The sequence below is a fragment of the Trematomus bernacchii genome, unplaced genomic scaffold (assembly GCF_902827165.1).
Source record: "Trematomus bernacchii unplaced genomic scaffold, fTreBer1.1, whole genome shotgun sequence".
Taxonomy (NCBI): domain Eukaryota; kingdom Metazoa; phylum Chordata; class Actinopteri; order Perciformes; family Nototheniidae; genus Trematomus; species Trematomus bernacchii.
Window position 1 is genome coordinate 1,192,694 of NW_022987615.1, and position 16,058 is coordinate 1,208,751.

Below are 16,058 nucleotides of genomic sequence, written 5' to 3' on the forward strand. Positions count from 1 at the left end.
TGCAGCGGCCAATCAGATCCCTCCTGAGTGTGTGGACAGGGTAACAGAAGTACGAGGCTTCACTGACACCCAGAAGGAGGAGTACTTCAGAAGGAGATCTAGTGACGAAGACCTGTACAGCAGAATCGTTTCTCACATCAAGAGCTCCAGGAGCCTCCACATCATGTGTCTGATCCCAGTCTTCTGCTGGATCACTGCTGCAGTTCTGGACCACATGTTGACTACAGACCAGAGAGGAGAGCTGCCCCAGACCCTCACTGACATGTACTCACACTTCCTGCTGGTCCAGACTAAGAGGAAGAAGCAGAAGTATGAAGAGGGACATGAGACAAGTCCACAGCAGCTGACGGAGGCTGACGGGGAGCTTCTTCTGAAGCTGGGGAGGCTGGCGTTTGAACATCTGGAGAAAGGAGACATCATGTTCTACCAAGAAGACCTGCAGCGCTGTAGTCTTGGTGTCACCGAGGCCTTGGTGCACTCAGGAGTTTGTACAGAGGTCTTCAAAAGACAGAGTGTAATCTTCAAGAAAACAGTCTACTGCTTTGTTCATCTGAGCGTCCAGGAGTTCCTGGCTGCAGTCTACATGTTGCACTGTTACACCAACAGGAACACAGAGGTACTGGAGGACTTCCTGCAGGGAGACTTTAACAACAGCAGAGATCAGGATTACCCATCCCTGGATGTCTTCCTGCAGAGAGCCATGGAGAAATCCCTCAGAAGTGAAAATGGCCACCTGGACCTGTTTGTCCGCTTTCTCCACGGCCTCTCTCTGGAGTCCAACCAGAGACTCTTAGGAGGCCTGCTGGGTCGCACAGACAACAGACCAGAAATCATCCAGAGAGCCATCAACAACCTGAAGAAGATGAGCAGTTCTAAAATCTCTCCTGACAGGAGCATCAACATCTTCCACTGTCTGACAGAGATGAAGGACCACTCAGTACATCAGGAGATCACAGAGTTTCTGAAGTCAGAGAACAGATCAGAGAAGAGACTCTCTGATATCCACTGCTCTGCTCTGGCCTACATACTGCAGATGTCAGAGGAGGTTCTGGATGAGTTGGACCTGAAGAAGTACAACACATCACTGGAGGGACGACAGAGACTGATTCCAGCTGTGAGGAACTGCAGGAAGGCCAAGTAAGTCCAGATGTGATTAACTTTATAAACTAATGTGGATCAGGAGTTTAATTATTCAAATACACACTATAACATTTCTGCTGTTTCAATACTGGGAGCAAAATAAAACCAACACTGTTCTTCTATTTATTTATAATAATAGTTCAATTGAACCGTTTCTCTCTTCATATTGAGTGATGGAGGCGACATGTCAAACACATGAAGGACTTTAGAGGTTTCTCAGCATGTGATCACACCACACAGCAGGACTTACAGTTATCAGAGAAAGCTGTTATTATTACTTTCTAGTAGTTTCTTTATCATTAAACAGACACACACGTTTTTATCACAATGTTTTAGAGTTTAAAATAAGATCTATATCATTTCCCACCAATAACAGTTATGTCTTAATGCTGATATACTGGGAACATTTTGCTGATGCTATGAAGTTGAAAATATTGAAACTTAATTGGTTTGTTAATTGCGTTTCTGTGTGCTGTCTGTAGCCCGTACCGTGTTCCTGTTAGTGTTTACTTCCTGTCTGCCTTCTGTTCTTTTATCTGACATCCAGCGCTCCGTCTTTTAACCTACTTTCCTTTCTCTTTCTTGGTCCTCCTTAGCAACGGCCATTGTAGTCCTTGAGAGCGGTCTGTACTACTGTATTAACGTGTCACATGTTCTGAATTGACCAATCAGAATTGAGTATTCAACTAAGCTGTGTAATAATTAAAATTTAAATATGTACATCACTAATATTGTCAAGTGATTTGTTGAATTTATTTTTCTTTTGGTAACAGTCACTGACAGCAGGAGCACAGACCAGATCAGATCAGACTGACAACACATTAAACTCTATAATAATATATTATTATATATTATATGAAATGGCCTAACAGCAAATATCAATCAGAACATGTCAAATATTTTTTCATCAAATGCTTGAGGTCAATACAATATTTCCTCTTTTTTTTAACACATGTTTTCATATATTTTATTATAGACTTACCGGCTGTGGACTCTTAGAGACTGACTATGAAGTCGTGGCCTCAGCTCTGAAGTCTGACCCCTCCCACCTGAGAGATCTGGACCTGAGTGACAACTTTCTGCAGGATTCAGAAGTGAAGCTGCTGAGTTCTGGACTAAAGAGTCCAAACTGCAGACTGGAGGCTCTCAGGTCAGTTCACTGATTGCAGTTCATATAGATCTGTTTGTATTTATGATTTTCTGAATTTGAACAAATACAATGTTATTATTATTTTTTCCATTTTTGCTAATGACTGAATATTTATCAGAATAACAAAGAGAAGGTGAATGTGTGAGGGAGAGTGTTTGAGCTTCCACAGACTCACACTGTGCTCCATGAGTCAGTGGAGATGCTGTCAGTACTGATGAGCTGTGAGGGAGATGAAGGAGTTGTTCAACATCTGATCGAAGTTAAAGTTCCAGATTATCAGTGGAATAGTTTCTGCATCATCACTGACATTAAAACCCTGTTTAACTCTGATCAGATTATTAAACCTGGAGTTATTTCAAAAGGAACATTGTTTTCTAAAGTTACATCATGGTTTCTTTATTCAGACTGTGGGACTGCAGTTTGTCAGAGATCAGCTGTTCTGCTCTGATCTCAGCTCTGAAGTCCAACCCCTCCCATCTGAGACATCTGGACCTGAGTATCAGCGTTCTGCAGGATTCAGGAGTGGAGCTGCTGAGAGATCTTCTGGAGAGTCCAAACTGCAGACTGGAGACTCTTAGGTCAGTTCACTGACTCTCTGTTACTGCTGGAGATCTCACATGTTCACTTTGTAATTGAACCTAATGTATGTACATTGATAACTTACATCCATAAAGTTGTAAATGTCCTTATATTCATATTTCATTTTTACGTACTGAAGTAAGAACTGAAGACATACATGTTGAGTGTTTCTTAAAGTAACTGTAATAGATGTTAGTTGTAAAAAGTAAATATATGTATTTAATATTTATTAAACGATAACGTCTGAATAAAGGTCATATGAAGTAATCTTTGTTTTACATGATAAAGTTTACTTTCTGAAGTAGACAGATGTTTCTGTTCCCATTCAATTAAATGTTGAGTAACACATTTGATTGGATTATAAACAGATTTTTATCCTCATCATGTTTTCTTTATTCAGACTGGAGAGCTGCTGGATGTCAGAGATCAGCTGTTCTGCTCTGATCTCAGCTCTGAAGTCCAACCCTTCCCATCTGAGAGATCTGAACCTGAGTGAGAACATTCTGCAGGATTCAGGAGTGGAGCTGCTGAGAGATCTTCTGGAGAGTCCAGACTGCAGACTGGAGACTCTCAGGTCAGTTCACTGACTCTCTGTTACTGCTGGAGATCTCACATGTTCACTTTGTAATTGAACCTCATTTATATTCATTAATAACTTGCATCCATAAAGTTGTAAATGTCGTTTTATTCACATTTCATTTTTACGGCTAAATGAAGAACTGCAGACATACATGCTGACTGTTTCTTAAAGTAACTGTAATAGATGTTATTTGTAAAAAGCAGAGGTGGGGACTCGAGTCACATGACTTGACTCGAGTCGGACTCGAGTCGCATATTTCTTTACTTGAGACTTGCTTGACTAACATTGATAAAAGACTTGACTTGACTTTGACTTGGTATTCATGACTTGAGACTTGACTTAAGCTTGAGACAGATGACTTGAAAGGACTTGACTGTTTAAAATTAAATATTTGCGTTTGTTTTTGTAGTGAGATATTACGTTTAGTTTTTTTTCGAAACGTGATTGGGTGATTATAGCGCCGTGCGCGCAAACCTGGCAACCCACTAGACGGCAGGAGTGTCAGTTAACATGGCAGCGGCTAGCGTTACTCCAAAAATAGTGAAGTTTGGATTCAAGGATTATGTTGTCGATGACGCTAATAAGAAGAGAACAGCGGTATGCAGGGTCTGCAGCATAAAGATCAGTGACACGACCACCACAACATCCAACTTCATTCGTCACTACAAAAAACCCCACAGAGAAAGGTGCGTGAATGTGTTGTGTTAGCTAGAAAGCTAACGTTAAGTTTAAGCTACTTTAGACTTGGTTTCAAATCGATTAAGCATTGCAAAGAGAAGACAAAACGGTAAATGAACACTAGAACCGCCAAGGGATTCATTTGTACTAACCCCGATACTGACGGGCTGTCAGGAGGGGGAGAGAGAGAGAGGAAAAGAGATGCCTCGTTTATTTTCAGTGTTAATATCAGAAGTTACTGTAAACTGTTGAATAATGTAGTTCATCTACTTTTAGTAGTTTGTTTAAATGTTTTAATTATGTTGTTTTTGTTTGTAGAAGTGCATCATTCTTTGATTTATTGTAAAATGAATCTGAACTTTTTGATCTGTTATGATGATAAACTGAAGCTATTTCTAAATTAACCCAATTAACTGAGTTTTAAATCGTCCTACTTAGTTTATAAGGAAATTATGAAGAGGAACAAATTAAATGATTTGAAAATTATATCTATGTAGGTGCTGACGCTGTTGGCGGTTCTAGTGTTAACAGAAATTTAAATTAAATATGTGTAATGGCAAATGCCATATACGATTTTCTTACCCGGAATTCTGCCTTTTTGAACAGACTTTTTGATTGAGTCCTAGCTATATTGTCTGCAGTTCTAGGGTTAATATTGATCTAATATGATTGTCATCGGTCTAAATTAGATTTCAAATGATTAACTGTGTATGTAATGAAGATCATAGTGTGGGTTAAATCCATTTTCATAACCACTGTCTTTTAACTGATTTAAATGCGGAAACTGGGCTTATTCATCAGAATTTCGTATGACTTGACTTGACTTGACTTGACCTGAGCAATGACTTGACTTGACTTGCTTGACTCTCACCACAGTGACTTGGGACTTGCTTGATACTTGTAGGTCAAGACTTGAGACTTGCTCATGACTTGCACATGTAGGACTTACTCCCACCTCTGGTAAAAAGTAAATCTATGTATATTAATAATTAGTAAATGATAACGTCTGAATAAAGGTCAACCGAAGTAATTTTAGTTTTACATGATAAAGTTTACATTCTGAAGAACACATCTTTTATTGCTCCCATTTATTTCAATGTTGAGTAACACATATGATTTTATTATAAATAGATTTTTATCCTCATCATGTTTTCTTTATTCAGACTGGAGGGCTGCGGTTTGTCAGAGATCAGCTGTTCTGCTCTGATCTCAGCTCTGAAGTCCAACCCCTCCCATCTGAGAGATCTGGACCTGGGTCTCAACGATCTGCAGGATTCAGGAGTGAAGCTTTTGAGTTCTGGACTAAAGAGTCCAAACTGCAGACTGGAGACTCTCAGGTCAGTTCACTGACTGCAGTTCATATATGCCCCTTTCACACCAACGCTGCGGTTCCAGGACCGGTTCGGAGCTTGAGCCTGATAAGCACCGTTTTTTCCTGTTCACACCGCAGCAGGGCCGGCTTTTTTCCCCGAACACCGGTTCTTACCAAGCACGAAAAAATTGTCGGTCTAGAAGCAAGAACTGCATACGTCACGCTTACGTCGGAGGGGGGCGAGATTAACCTGAGCTAACAGTTTATGGCGAGTACGGCAAATACAAGTTGTAACAAGCAGTAGTGCTGAGCAAAGTGACTAGAACGCAACCACACACTTATAAAAAAAACTCACTTTATAAAGTCAGGCAACACTAACCAGGCTTCGTATGATTCTGTATATTTGTACCTTACTTTGACCATCCGTTCGCTGTTATTGATCATTGTGGAGAGCAGGCAGACGTTTTGTTTTGTATTATAGCAGCTATCGGATGGAATCAATACATGGGTTGCACAGGTTGTCATGTCCGACCATCACAAGTAGAATCATAATGAAAAATACGCCGGTAAAATGTGCCTGTAGAAAACGGCTTATGCCACAATAGGATAGCAACAAGTAGTCAAGATAGTCAGTTTAGCTTCGGTTGCTATGCAGCATCACCCATTTCATACCAGAGAAACTTTCATTACAGCGTTGTGATGCCAAACAGCGTTGCGATGCCAAACAGCGTCAATTCATACTGAAACACATTCACTTATGGGAAATTGGGGATATTTATCAGCTGCTTGTGTGACAGTCAGACAGTGAATACTTTAGAGCGGCCGCTGCTGTGAGTTAACGGGAGAATAAACTCCGGTGGATGAGCAGCACGGCAGCAGTCGGTAAATGCCGCTGAAACACATTAATAAACAATGAACCACGGCACTCTGGAGAAAAGTATAAGGTTGGAGAAGTAGTTATTTAATTTAATCTGGCTTTTATGATTAAAAGTAACACGATCATCGACACAACGCAGTCCCCCATTGTTGTTGTTGTGACGGGCGTTGGGGAGAAAATCAGCGACGTAAACGGTGACGTCATGACGCAGCAGCGTCAGCACCAGTCGGGCTCTGGGCAGTGTGAACAAAACGGGGGCTGAAAAGAAAAAACGGTTCCGAACCAGAAGAGCGCAAGCACGGAGCTAGAACGGGAACCGCGTTGGTGTGAAAGGGGCAATAGATCTGTTTGTATTTATGATTTTCTGAATTTGAACAAATACAATGTTATTTTTATTTTTTTCCATTTTTGCTAATGACTGAATAATCATCAGAATAACAAAGAGAAGGTTAATGTGTGAGAGAGAGTGTTTGAGCTTCCACAGACTCACACTGTGCTCCATGAGTCAGTGGAGATGCTGTCAGTACTGATGAGCTGTGAGGGAGATGAAGGAGTTGTTAAACATCTGATCAAAGTTAAAGTTCCAGATTATCAGTGGATTGTTTCTGCATCATTTCTGACATTAAAACCCTGTTTAACTCTGAACAGATTATTAAACCTGGAGTTATTTCAAACAGGAACATTGTTTTCTAAAGTTACATCATGTTTTCTTTATTCAGACTGAGGAGCTGCAGGTTTTCAGAGATCAGCTGTTCTGCTCTGGTCTCAGCTCTGAAGTCCAACCCCTCCCATCTGAGACATCTGGACCTGAGTCTCAGCAATCTGAACGATTCAGGAGTGAAGCTGCTGAGAGATTTTCTGGAGAGTCCAGACTGCAGACTGGAGACTCTCAGGTCAGTTCACTGACTCTCTGTTACTGCTGGAGATCTCACATGTTCAGTTTGTAATTGGACCTCATTAATGTTCATTAATAACTTGCATCCATGAAGTTGTAAAGGTCCTTTTATTCACATTTCATTTTTACGTACTGAAGTAAGAACTGCAGACATAAATGTTGAGTGTTTCTTAAAGTAACTGTAATAGATGTTAGTTGTATAAAGTAAATGTATGTATTTAATATTTAGTAAACGATAACGTCTGAATAAAGGTAATCGGAAGTAATTTTTGTTTTACATGATAAAGCTTACTTTCTGAAGTAGACAGATTTTTCTGTTCCCATTCATTTAAATGTTGAGTAACACATCTGATTAGACTATAAATAGATTTGTATCCTCACATGTTTTCTTTATTCAGACTGAGGGCCTGCAGGTTGTCAGAGATCAGCTGTTCTGCTCTGATCTCAGCTCTGAAGTCCAACCCCTCCCATCTGAGAGATCTGGACCTGAGTGACAACGATCTAAAGGATTCAGGGGTGAAGTTGCTGAGTTCTGGACTAAAGAGTCCAAACTGCAGACTGGAGACTCTCGGGTCAGTTCACTGACTGCAGTTCATATAGATCTGTTTGTATTTATGAATTTCTGAATTTTTAACAAATACAATGTTATTTTTATTTTTTCCATTTTTGCTAATGACTGAATATTCATCAGAGTAACAAAGAGAAGGTGAATGTGTGAGGGAGTGTTTGAGCTTCCACAGACTCACACTGTGCTCCATGAGTCAGTGGAGATGCTGTAAGTACTGAGGAGCTGTGAGGGAGATGAAGGAGTTGTTAAACATCTGATCAAAGTTAAAGTTCCAGATTATCAGTGGATTGTTTCTGCATCATCCATCCATCCATCCATCTTCTCCCGCTTATCCGTGGTCGGGTCGCGGAGGTAGCAGTTCCAGCAGAGAGCCCCAAACTTTCCTTTCCCTGGCCACATCAACCAGCTCTGACTGGGGGATCCCAAGGCGCTCCCAGGCCAGCGAAGACGTGACGTCTTCCCGTGACGTGCTTGGAATACTTCCCTAGGGAGGCGCCCAGGTGGCATCCTTACTAGGTGCCCGAACCACCTCAACTGGCTCCTTTCGACACGAAGGAGGAGCGGTTCAACTCCGAGTCCCTCCCGGATGACTGAACTTCTCACCTTATCCCTAAGGGAGACGCCAGCGACCCTGCAGAGAAAACCCATCTCGGCCGCTTGTATCCGCGATCTTGTTCTTTCAGTCATGACCCATCCTTCATGACCATAGGTGAGGGTAGGAACGAAAATGGCCCAGTAGACAGAGAGCTTTGCCTTCTGGCTCAGCTCTCTTTTCGTCACAATGGTGCGGTAAAGCGACTGCAGTACCGCTCCCGCTGCTCCGATTCTCCGGCCCATCTCACGCTCCATTGTTCCCTCACTCGAGAACAAGACCCCGAGATACTTGAACTCCTTCACTTGGGGTAAGCACTCATTCCCTACTTGGAGTGGACAGTCCATCGGTTTCCTGCTGAGAACCATGGCCTCAGATTTGGAGTTGCTGATCCTCATCCCAGCCGCTTCACACTCGGTTGCGAACCGATCCAGTGAGTGCTGAAGGTCGCAGTTCGGTACTGTTTCCGACTTCCACGCAACGTTGATGAGACGTGTCAACCATGACAGTCCCTCAACACCCAGAGCCTTCAGCATTTCTGGGCGGATCTCATCCACCCCCGGGGCTTTGCCACTGTGGAGTTGTTTGACGACCTCAGTGACCTCCCCCTGGGAGCTTGGTGTTGATCCCCCGTCATACTCCAGCTCTGCCTCTACCATAGAGGGTGGAGTTGTCGGGTTCAGGAGTTCCTCAAAGTGTTCCTTCCAACGCCCTAACACTCCATCAGTTGAGGTCAACAACGTCCCATCCTTACTGTACACAGCTTGGATGGTTCCCTGCTTCCCCCTCCTGAGGTGTGGGACAGTTTTCCAGATCAACTTTGGTGCCGCCCGAAAGTCCTTTTCCATGTCCATGAACTTCTCCCACACCCGCTGCTTTGCCTCGGCCACGGCTGAGGCTGCTGCCCTTCAGGCCTGTCGGTACCTTGCAACTGCCTCGGGAGTCCCCCGGGATAACAAATCCCTGAAGGCCTCCTTCTTCAGTTGGACGGCTTCCCTGACCACCGGTGGTTACCGCCCCCTGATGCACCTAAGACCTTGAGACCACAGCTACCCGCCGCGGCTTCGGCAATAGAGGCTTTGAACACCGCCCACTATGGTTCAATGTCCCCAACCTCCACAGGAATGCCCGAAAAGCTCCGCCGGAGGTGTGAGTTGAAGGCCTCCTGAACTTGGGCCTCCTCCAGACGTTCCCAGTTCACCTGAACTACACGTTTGGGCTTACCAGGTCTGTCCAGAGGCTTCCCCCGCCACTCGACCCAACTCACCACCAGATGGTGATCAGTTGACAACTCCGCCCCTCTCTTTACCCAAGTGTCTAAAACATACGGCCTAGGGTGCTCTGGTACCAGGGGCGGACTGGGACTACAAATCAGCCCGGGACTCTCGACCGGCCCACCTCGGTAAATTACTAACGGGGGGGGGGGGGGGGGGGGTGCTAGTGACTTATCCGAGCGGCTCACCTCGGTGCTGCAAGTAAATACCGCGAGGAAATTGTCGACGGGGGGGGGGGGGGGGGCGGGTGCTAGTGACTTACCCGACCGGCCCACATCGTCCGACCGGCCCACTGGCCGAACGTCCCGATGGCCAGTCCGCCCCTGTCTGGTACCACGTACACTTATGAGCATCCTTATGTTCGAACATGGTGTTTGTTATGGCCAATCCATGACTAGCACAGAAGTCTAGTAACAAACCACCACTCCGGTTCAGATCAGGGGGGCCGTTCCTCCCAATCACGCCCCTCCAAGTGTCTTCATCATTGCCCACATGTGCGTTGAAGTCTCCCTGCAAGATTAAAGAGTCCCCTTCAGGAGCCCCATACAGGATTCTTTCCAGGGTCTCCAAGAAGGCCGTATACTCTGAACTGCTGTTTGGTGCATAAGCACACACAGTCAGAGTTTTCCCCCCCATAACCCGCAGGCGTAGGGAGGCGACCCTCTCGTCCACTGGGGTAAACTCCAACAAAGAAGCACCCAACTGGGGGCTTGTGAGTATCCCCACACCCGCCCGGCACCTCACACCTTGGGCAACTCCGGAGAAGAATAGAGTCCAACCCCTATCCAGAAGTAAGGTTCCAGAGCCGACGCTGTGCGTAGAGGTGAGCCCAACCAGATCCAACTGGTAACGCTCCACCTCCCGCACAAGCTCCGGCTTCTGTCGCCCGGGTCTGGTCCGTCGCGACCCTCTGCTTTCACTGCCACCCTTCTGGCAGCGCACCCGACCCCATCGCTGTTTCCCGTAGGTGGTGGGCCCGCGGGACGGAGAAGCGGAGGTGTTGCCCACGTTGCCGGGCTCCGTGGCAAGCCCGGCCACCAGACGCTCGCCGACGAGTCCTCCTTCTGGGCCTGGCTCCAGAAGGGGACCCCGGGCTTCCTCTGGGCCGGGTATCCTCACTTCGTGTGTCGTCTTTCATGAGGTCTTTTGAACCAATCTTAGTCTGGCCCCTTGTCTGAGACCAATTTGCCATGGGAGACCCTACCAGGAACACAAGGTTCCAGACAACACAGCCCCCAGGTTAATCAGGGCACACAAACCTCTCTACCACGGTAAGGTGCTGGTTCTTCAGTGAGGGACATTAAAACCCTGTTTGACTCTGAACAGATTATTAAACCTGGAATTATTTCAGACAGGAACATTGTTTTCTAAAGTTAAATAATGTTTTCTTTATTCAGACTGGAGCGCTGCATGTTGTCAGAGATCAGCTGTTCTGCTCTGGTCTCAGCTCTGAAGTCCAACCCCTCCCATCTGAGAGATCTGGACCTGAGTTACAACGATCTGCAGGATTCAGATGTGAAGCTGCTGAGAGATCTTCTGGAGAGTCCAGACTGCAGACTGGAGACTCTCAGGTCAGTAAGGGGTCTCTGCTGGTTCAGCAGTATTGTATTAAACACAGGGAGGTGGAGGTGTTTCTTTCACTGTGGAATGACTGCAGGCTCTTTTCTTCTTCCATAAACTATAGAAGGCCAGTTGAAAATGCAAAGCTACATTTAGTAAGTAATCAACTTTCCACCAGACATATAGGATTTTACAGAAGAGTGGAAAAGGTAGTCTGTATTTGATGGGATGTTTTTAGTTCCTTGACTAATGACTGTTACTTCCTGTAATGCAGCTGAGAGCAGTGGCAGTCAGTCGTAGTGTTTGCAGAGAAGATATGATGGGATGTAAAGCATGAGATCAGTCAGGACTCTGAAGCTGACTAACTCAAAGAACAAACACTTATTTTAACTTGATCTAAAACTGTTGGATTGTATTCATCCCTACAGGATCGGAAGCGAGAAGATCAGTGTGGGGGAAAATTCTGTGTAGCAATGCAGGAGGAGTCACCGACTCAAAGGAGACACGGGGAGAGCTGGAGCTTTGATGTCAAACACTGATGGGTTTATTTGGAGCTTCGGCCGGAGAATTCACAAAACAAGTCAAAGAGTCAGAGGTTCTGACTTCACGGTAGAGTTGCCACGTCAATTCTGAAGAACTCTACCCCAGACCCATGCATTTAGCTAGTTCAGAGAGAATAATCAACATTGTGCATAACAAGATATAATCATAACACCTCTATCAGCTGACGCCAACAGTCAGGAACAGGGAGACAAAACACTGAGAGCACAGCAGCCAGGGTTACAGGTGCGTGTGCTCAGTCAGGACAGTATGAACTGATAAACTGGGTCAAAGTTATGGGCCTTGGAAAATATTTCCCCAACAATCAGAGCCAAGATCCAACAACATGAGTGAAGAAGAGGACAGCAAGTATTTTCGTCTCAGTGCATGTGGAAGTATTTTAAACAAGAACAACAGTAATTTCTTCGGAAGAAACTTTGCTTATTAGGAAAACCCAACTGAGACGAGGAGTCAAACCCACAGATGTAGAAACCGATGGATTAGCATTCCCACCTAAACCAATCATGCAGCGGGATTACATTGAAACAAAGGTGGTCGCATGCATCTGCCTAAATACCTTTTGTTTTATTTCATTCAGATTAGCTTGCTCATATATCCCAGTGACTGCAATATGGCATATGTTTTTTTCTTCTATCATACACAGTGATGTATTACATTGAATCATTGCGAATTTGTAATGCTGATGAAGGTAGAACCTTGTATGATAACATATATATAACTTCTATATTTAGTAATCAATATGTATTATGATCAGAAGTGTAGAGTGTAATGGAACATTGTATCATGCTGAGGGAGCATTTAAAATTCACAATCTGTTCTTCTTTTTCAAGCTATTTCTAACAGGTAGCAGCAACTGTCCTAAATGAGTCATACATGGTGTTAGAGGTTAATGGTCTTAATTTTTGTGGAGTGTAGACATGATGTTTCTCCATTTCCTAGCAGATGTGTTTAAAAGAATCCTATATATAGTATGTTTATCTTTTCTGTATGTCTCAGCCCCTCCTCTTCTATTCTTGGTGTGAAAATGAGGATATAAGACCCCCTGCAGACCTTCTGATGCAGACTGCTTGACTCTGTAATGATTTACCTTCTTGCAAGAATAAACTCTCTAAAAGACCGTCTTATTCCACGAATATTCATTTCAGTATAACGGAAAGGTTTCCTCACCATTTTATTATTATCTGTTAGTTTGTCTCGGTACATTTCCACCACAAACAGCTTCACGAACAGGATCCCTTGAAAGACCGCCAGGAACCAAAGGAGGACGGGCACTGATCACCCGGAGGCGTGAAAGGGTTACCTGGTGTCCTGAATGGGACCTTCTGGTGATGGAACTTTTTTGCAATGGCTGGCGTGAATCCAGGTATATCTCTCCCCTACTTTCATAGCCGTGTGGGCAGAGATGGCAAAAGTAAACACATCCTTTACTCAAGTAGAAGTACAGATACTCGTGTTTAAAAATACTCTGGTGAAAGCAGAAGTACTGACTAAACTTCTTTACTCAAGTAAAAGTAAAGAAGTATGGGCTTGGAAATGTACTTAAAGTGGACCTATCCTGCTATATTTAAATGATATATTGTAGGGCCATACCTATATAAGGTATATTTATACGTTTCTGTTTTCAAAATACCAAACAGATCATGCATTTTAGCCATGCCTCATTTAGCTTTTTTTATTCTTCTCCAGCACTGTTTTTGCACGGGGCTGATTCTGTGAGCTACACTGTCCTGGTACTAGGATGGGTTAAAAGCAGAGAACACATTTCACTGTGTGCTGTGTGCTCTGCATGTGTGACCATTAAAGAGGGTTTCATCCCTCCCAATTCTTCTTCTACATACATTTTTGTATTAATTGACAGCACTAGTTCTTACAGTATGTACAAAGTGGCTGCTACCTATGAATGTTAAATACCTGCAACAGATTTGTACTCACATGGCCACAAGAGCTCATTGTTAGGAAACATACTGTATAACACACAGGCTATTTTACATGTTTGAACAAGTTAGACCGATGCTGAGACTAGAGTATTGTTGTATATGTCTGAATTATTCAATAATGTTTGACAGTTTTTCTTATTGTTATCATATTCTGCTCAATAAGGCACCTTCAATATTATAACTTTCAGGAACTGTGGGCTTATCAGCAGATGTTTTTAATAAGCTGTTTTTATGTCGATGTGTAAAAGGATTAATACAAATACTAATTTAATTGAGGCAAACAAAAGTAGGCAAAAACAAATTAAATGACAATTTATTTATTATGTAAAAGGATTTAAAGGTGGGGTAGGTAAGTTTGAGAAACCGGCTCGAGATCGCTAGAATTTGAAAATACACAGCGGGAGAAAATCTGCCACTTCCTTATAGAGCCCCTCCTCCAACACACACGAAGCCGGGCCGGCTAAAATGATTGGTCGTGCTTTTTACAGTATTACGGCTTCCACAGATGACATTTTTATATGGATTTTTTGTCAAAGCACTTAAGATATTCATTGCTATCGAGATGTTAAGAGCATTCCATGGAATATAACAACAAGTGTATCTCGAGCCGGTTTCTCAAACTTGCCTACCCCACCTTTAACATTTATATTTTATTAGACATTTTCAAAGACAAAAACATAAGGACAAGGACACGGCTCACACACATCACAGGACTATAACATGAAGGGTGGGGGGGTGGGGGGATTACATTGTCAGTTACATGTTATGTATGCATATTTGCTTCATAATATAGATATACTTAATTGTTTCCTCGCTATTATTATAAAACACAAAATGTATAATAGATAAATAAATAGATAAATAGTCAAATAAATACATTTCCCATTGAATTGCTCTTTTTTCATTATTATTCCAATTATTTTTCTGTTTCTGCATGGCTTATTTCTCTTAATTTATATTAATTTATTAATATTATTATATTTATTATTGGCAGCCGAGATGGTTTGAGTCCAGGAAAGCCCTTATCTTATCCCAAAGCCTGTTGTCTTGCTTAACCAAATATAACAGGGAGAAAGCAGCTTCTTCCATACTTAAGATGTTTAGGAAGTCCTCCAGCCATCTATTGAAATTGAAGCAGTTGGGCTTTCTGACTTTCCAGTTCATAAGAACGTTACATAAGATTTGAAAAGGATTAATACAAATACTAATTTAATTGAGGCAAACAAAAGTTGGCAAAAACTAATTAAATGACTATTTATTTATTACTGATATTAATCCTAAACAAAAACACAAAATAAATGTGATTTATCAATTCGAGCAGTCATTCCTATTCATGAAATCAGGCATTTTGTATAGATTTAAATAACTCGATTTCAACTAAATTGTAAAAGCATGATTGCATGTTTAGTATCCAAACAGACACCAATGTTAAGCTTCTTTCTCACAGACCCAATGCACATTGTCCCTACAGGACTGGTCGTTCCACCCATTGGTGAAAATAGAGATGTGTGCGCAGTCCTCTTCACCCTGCATTTGCTTCACAATGATAGGAAGAGCCGACATCGAAGGATCAAAATATATGATAGAAAAAATATATATATAGAGATATATAGAGAGATATAGTATATAGATATAGATAAAAGAGAGAGAAAATAGTAGAGGATATATATTATATATGATATATATATAAATATATATAAAATATATATATATATATATATATAAATATATATAAAAATATATATATATATATATATATATATAAATATATAAATATATAAATATATATATATATATATATATATATATATATATATATTTAATAATAATAATAATAAAACTGTAATAAGAATTACTCTGAATACTTTCTTTGGACATTTTATTTACATTTTTTTTTAAACAAATATTTAAATGTTACCTTGGTTGGTGATTGGCTAATGGTAACAAGTCAAAACATCGTTATGACATCCTAATCTGATCAGCTCATTTTCAGACAGGTTTTTATATAAATGGATCAGGACAAAAAGTGAGAGAATCTTTTTTCCTGAAACTTTTAGAGTCTCTTTCCACAGAGGGGACACATGTTGATGTAGAAAAGACATGAATAGGATTTTGCATAATAGGTGACCTTTAAAACCCATCAAAATAAGAAGAATATTTCTATATGTGTACTGATTGTATAATTAGTGATTATCTTCACTTCAACTCATGCCACAAAAACCGGAAAATAAATCACATACAGTAAGAGTCTCCAACGTAACGTAGAAAAATGAATAGATGAATAAAAAAACATTTGATTAAGCATTTCATTCTGCAACTGTGTGTCATCCTTTGAATTGTATTACCGTATCTGTG

General features: G+C 42.0%; 1 protein-coding gene across 1 annotated transcript; it reads left to right on the plus strand.

The window, feature by feature from the left end:
- The first annotated feature begins 771 nt into the window (after nt 1-771).
- On the plus strand, nt 772-9,412 carry LOC117483863. Its single transcript, XM_034132194.1, has 3 exons — nt 772-1,137; nt 2,117-2,290; nt 9,016-9,412. The coding sequence occupies exons 1-3, from the start codon at nt 863-865 to the stop codon at nt 9,410-9,412; spliced, it is 846 nt and encodes a 281-aa protein (XP_033988085.1). The 5' UTR covers nt 772-862.
- The last annotated feature ends 6,646 nt before the right edge of the window (nt 9,413-16,058 follow it).

What these genes read in the sequence shown, in the direction of transcription:
- LOC117483863 (XM_034132194.1), top strand. Translation starts at nt 863, where the DNA reads ATGAGCAGTTCTAAAATCTCTCCTGACAGGAGCATCAACATCTTCCAC. An exon ending in AGGAACTGCAGGAAGGCCAA is followed by an intron (nt 1,138 to 2,116) that starts GTAAGTCCAGAT and finishes ATTTTATTATAG; the next exon opens with ACTTACCGGCTGTGGACTCT. An exon ending in TGCAGACTGGAGGCTCTCAG is followed by an intron (nt 2,291 to 9,015) that starts GTCAGTTCACTG and finishes GTCATACTCCAG; the next exon opens with CTCTGCCTCTACCATAGAGG.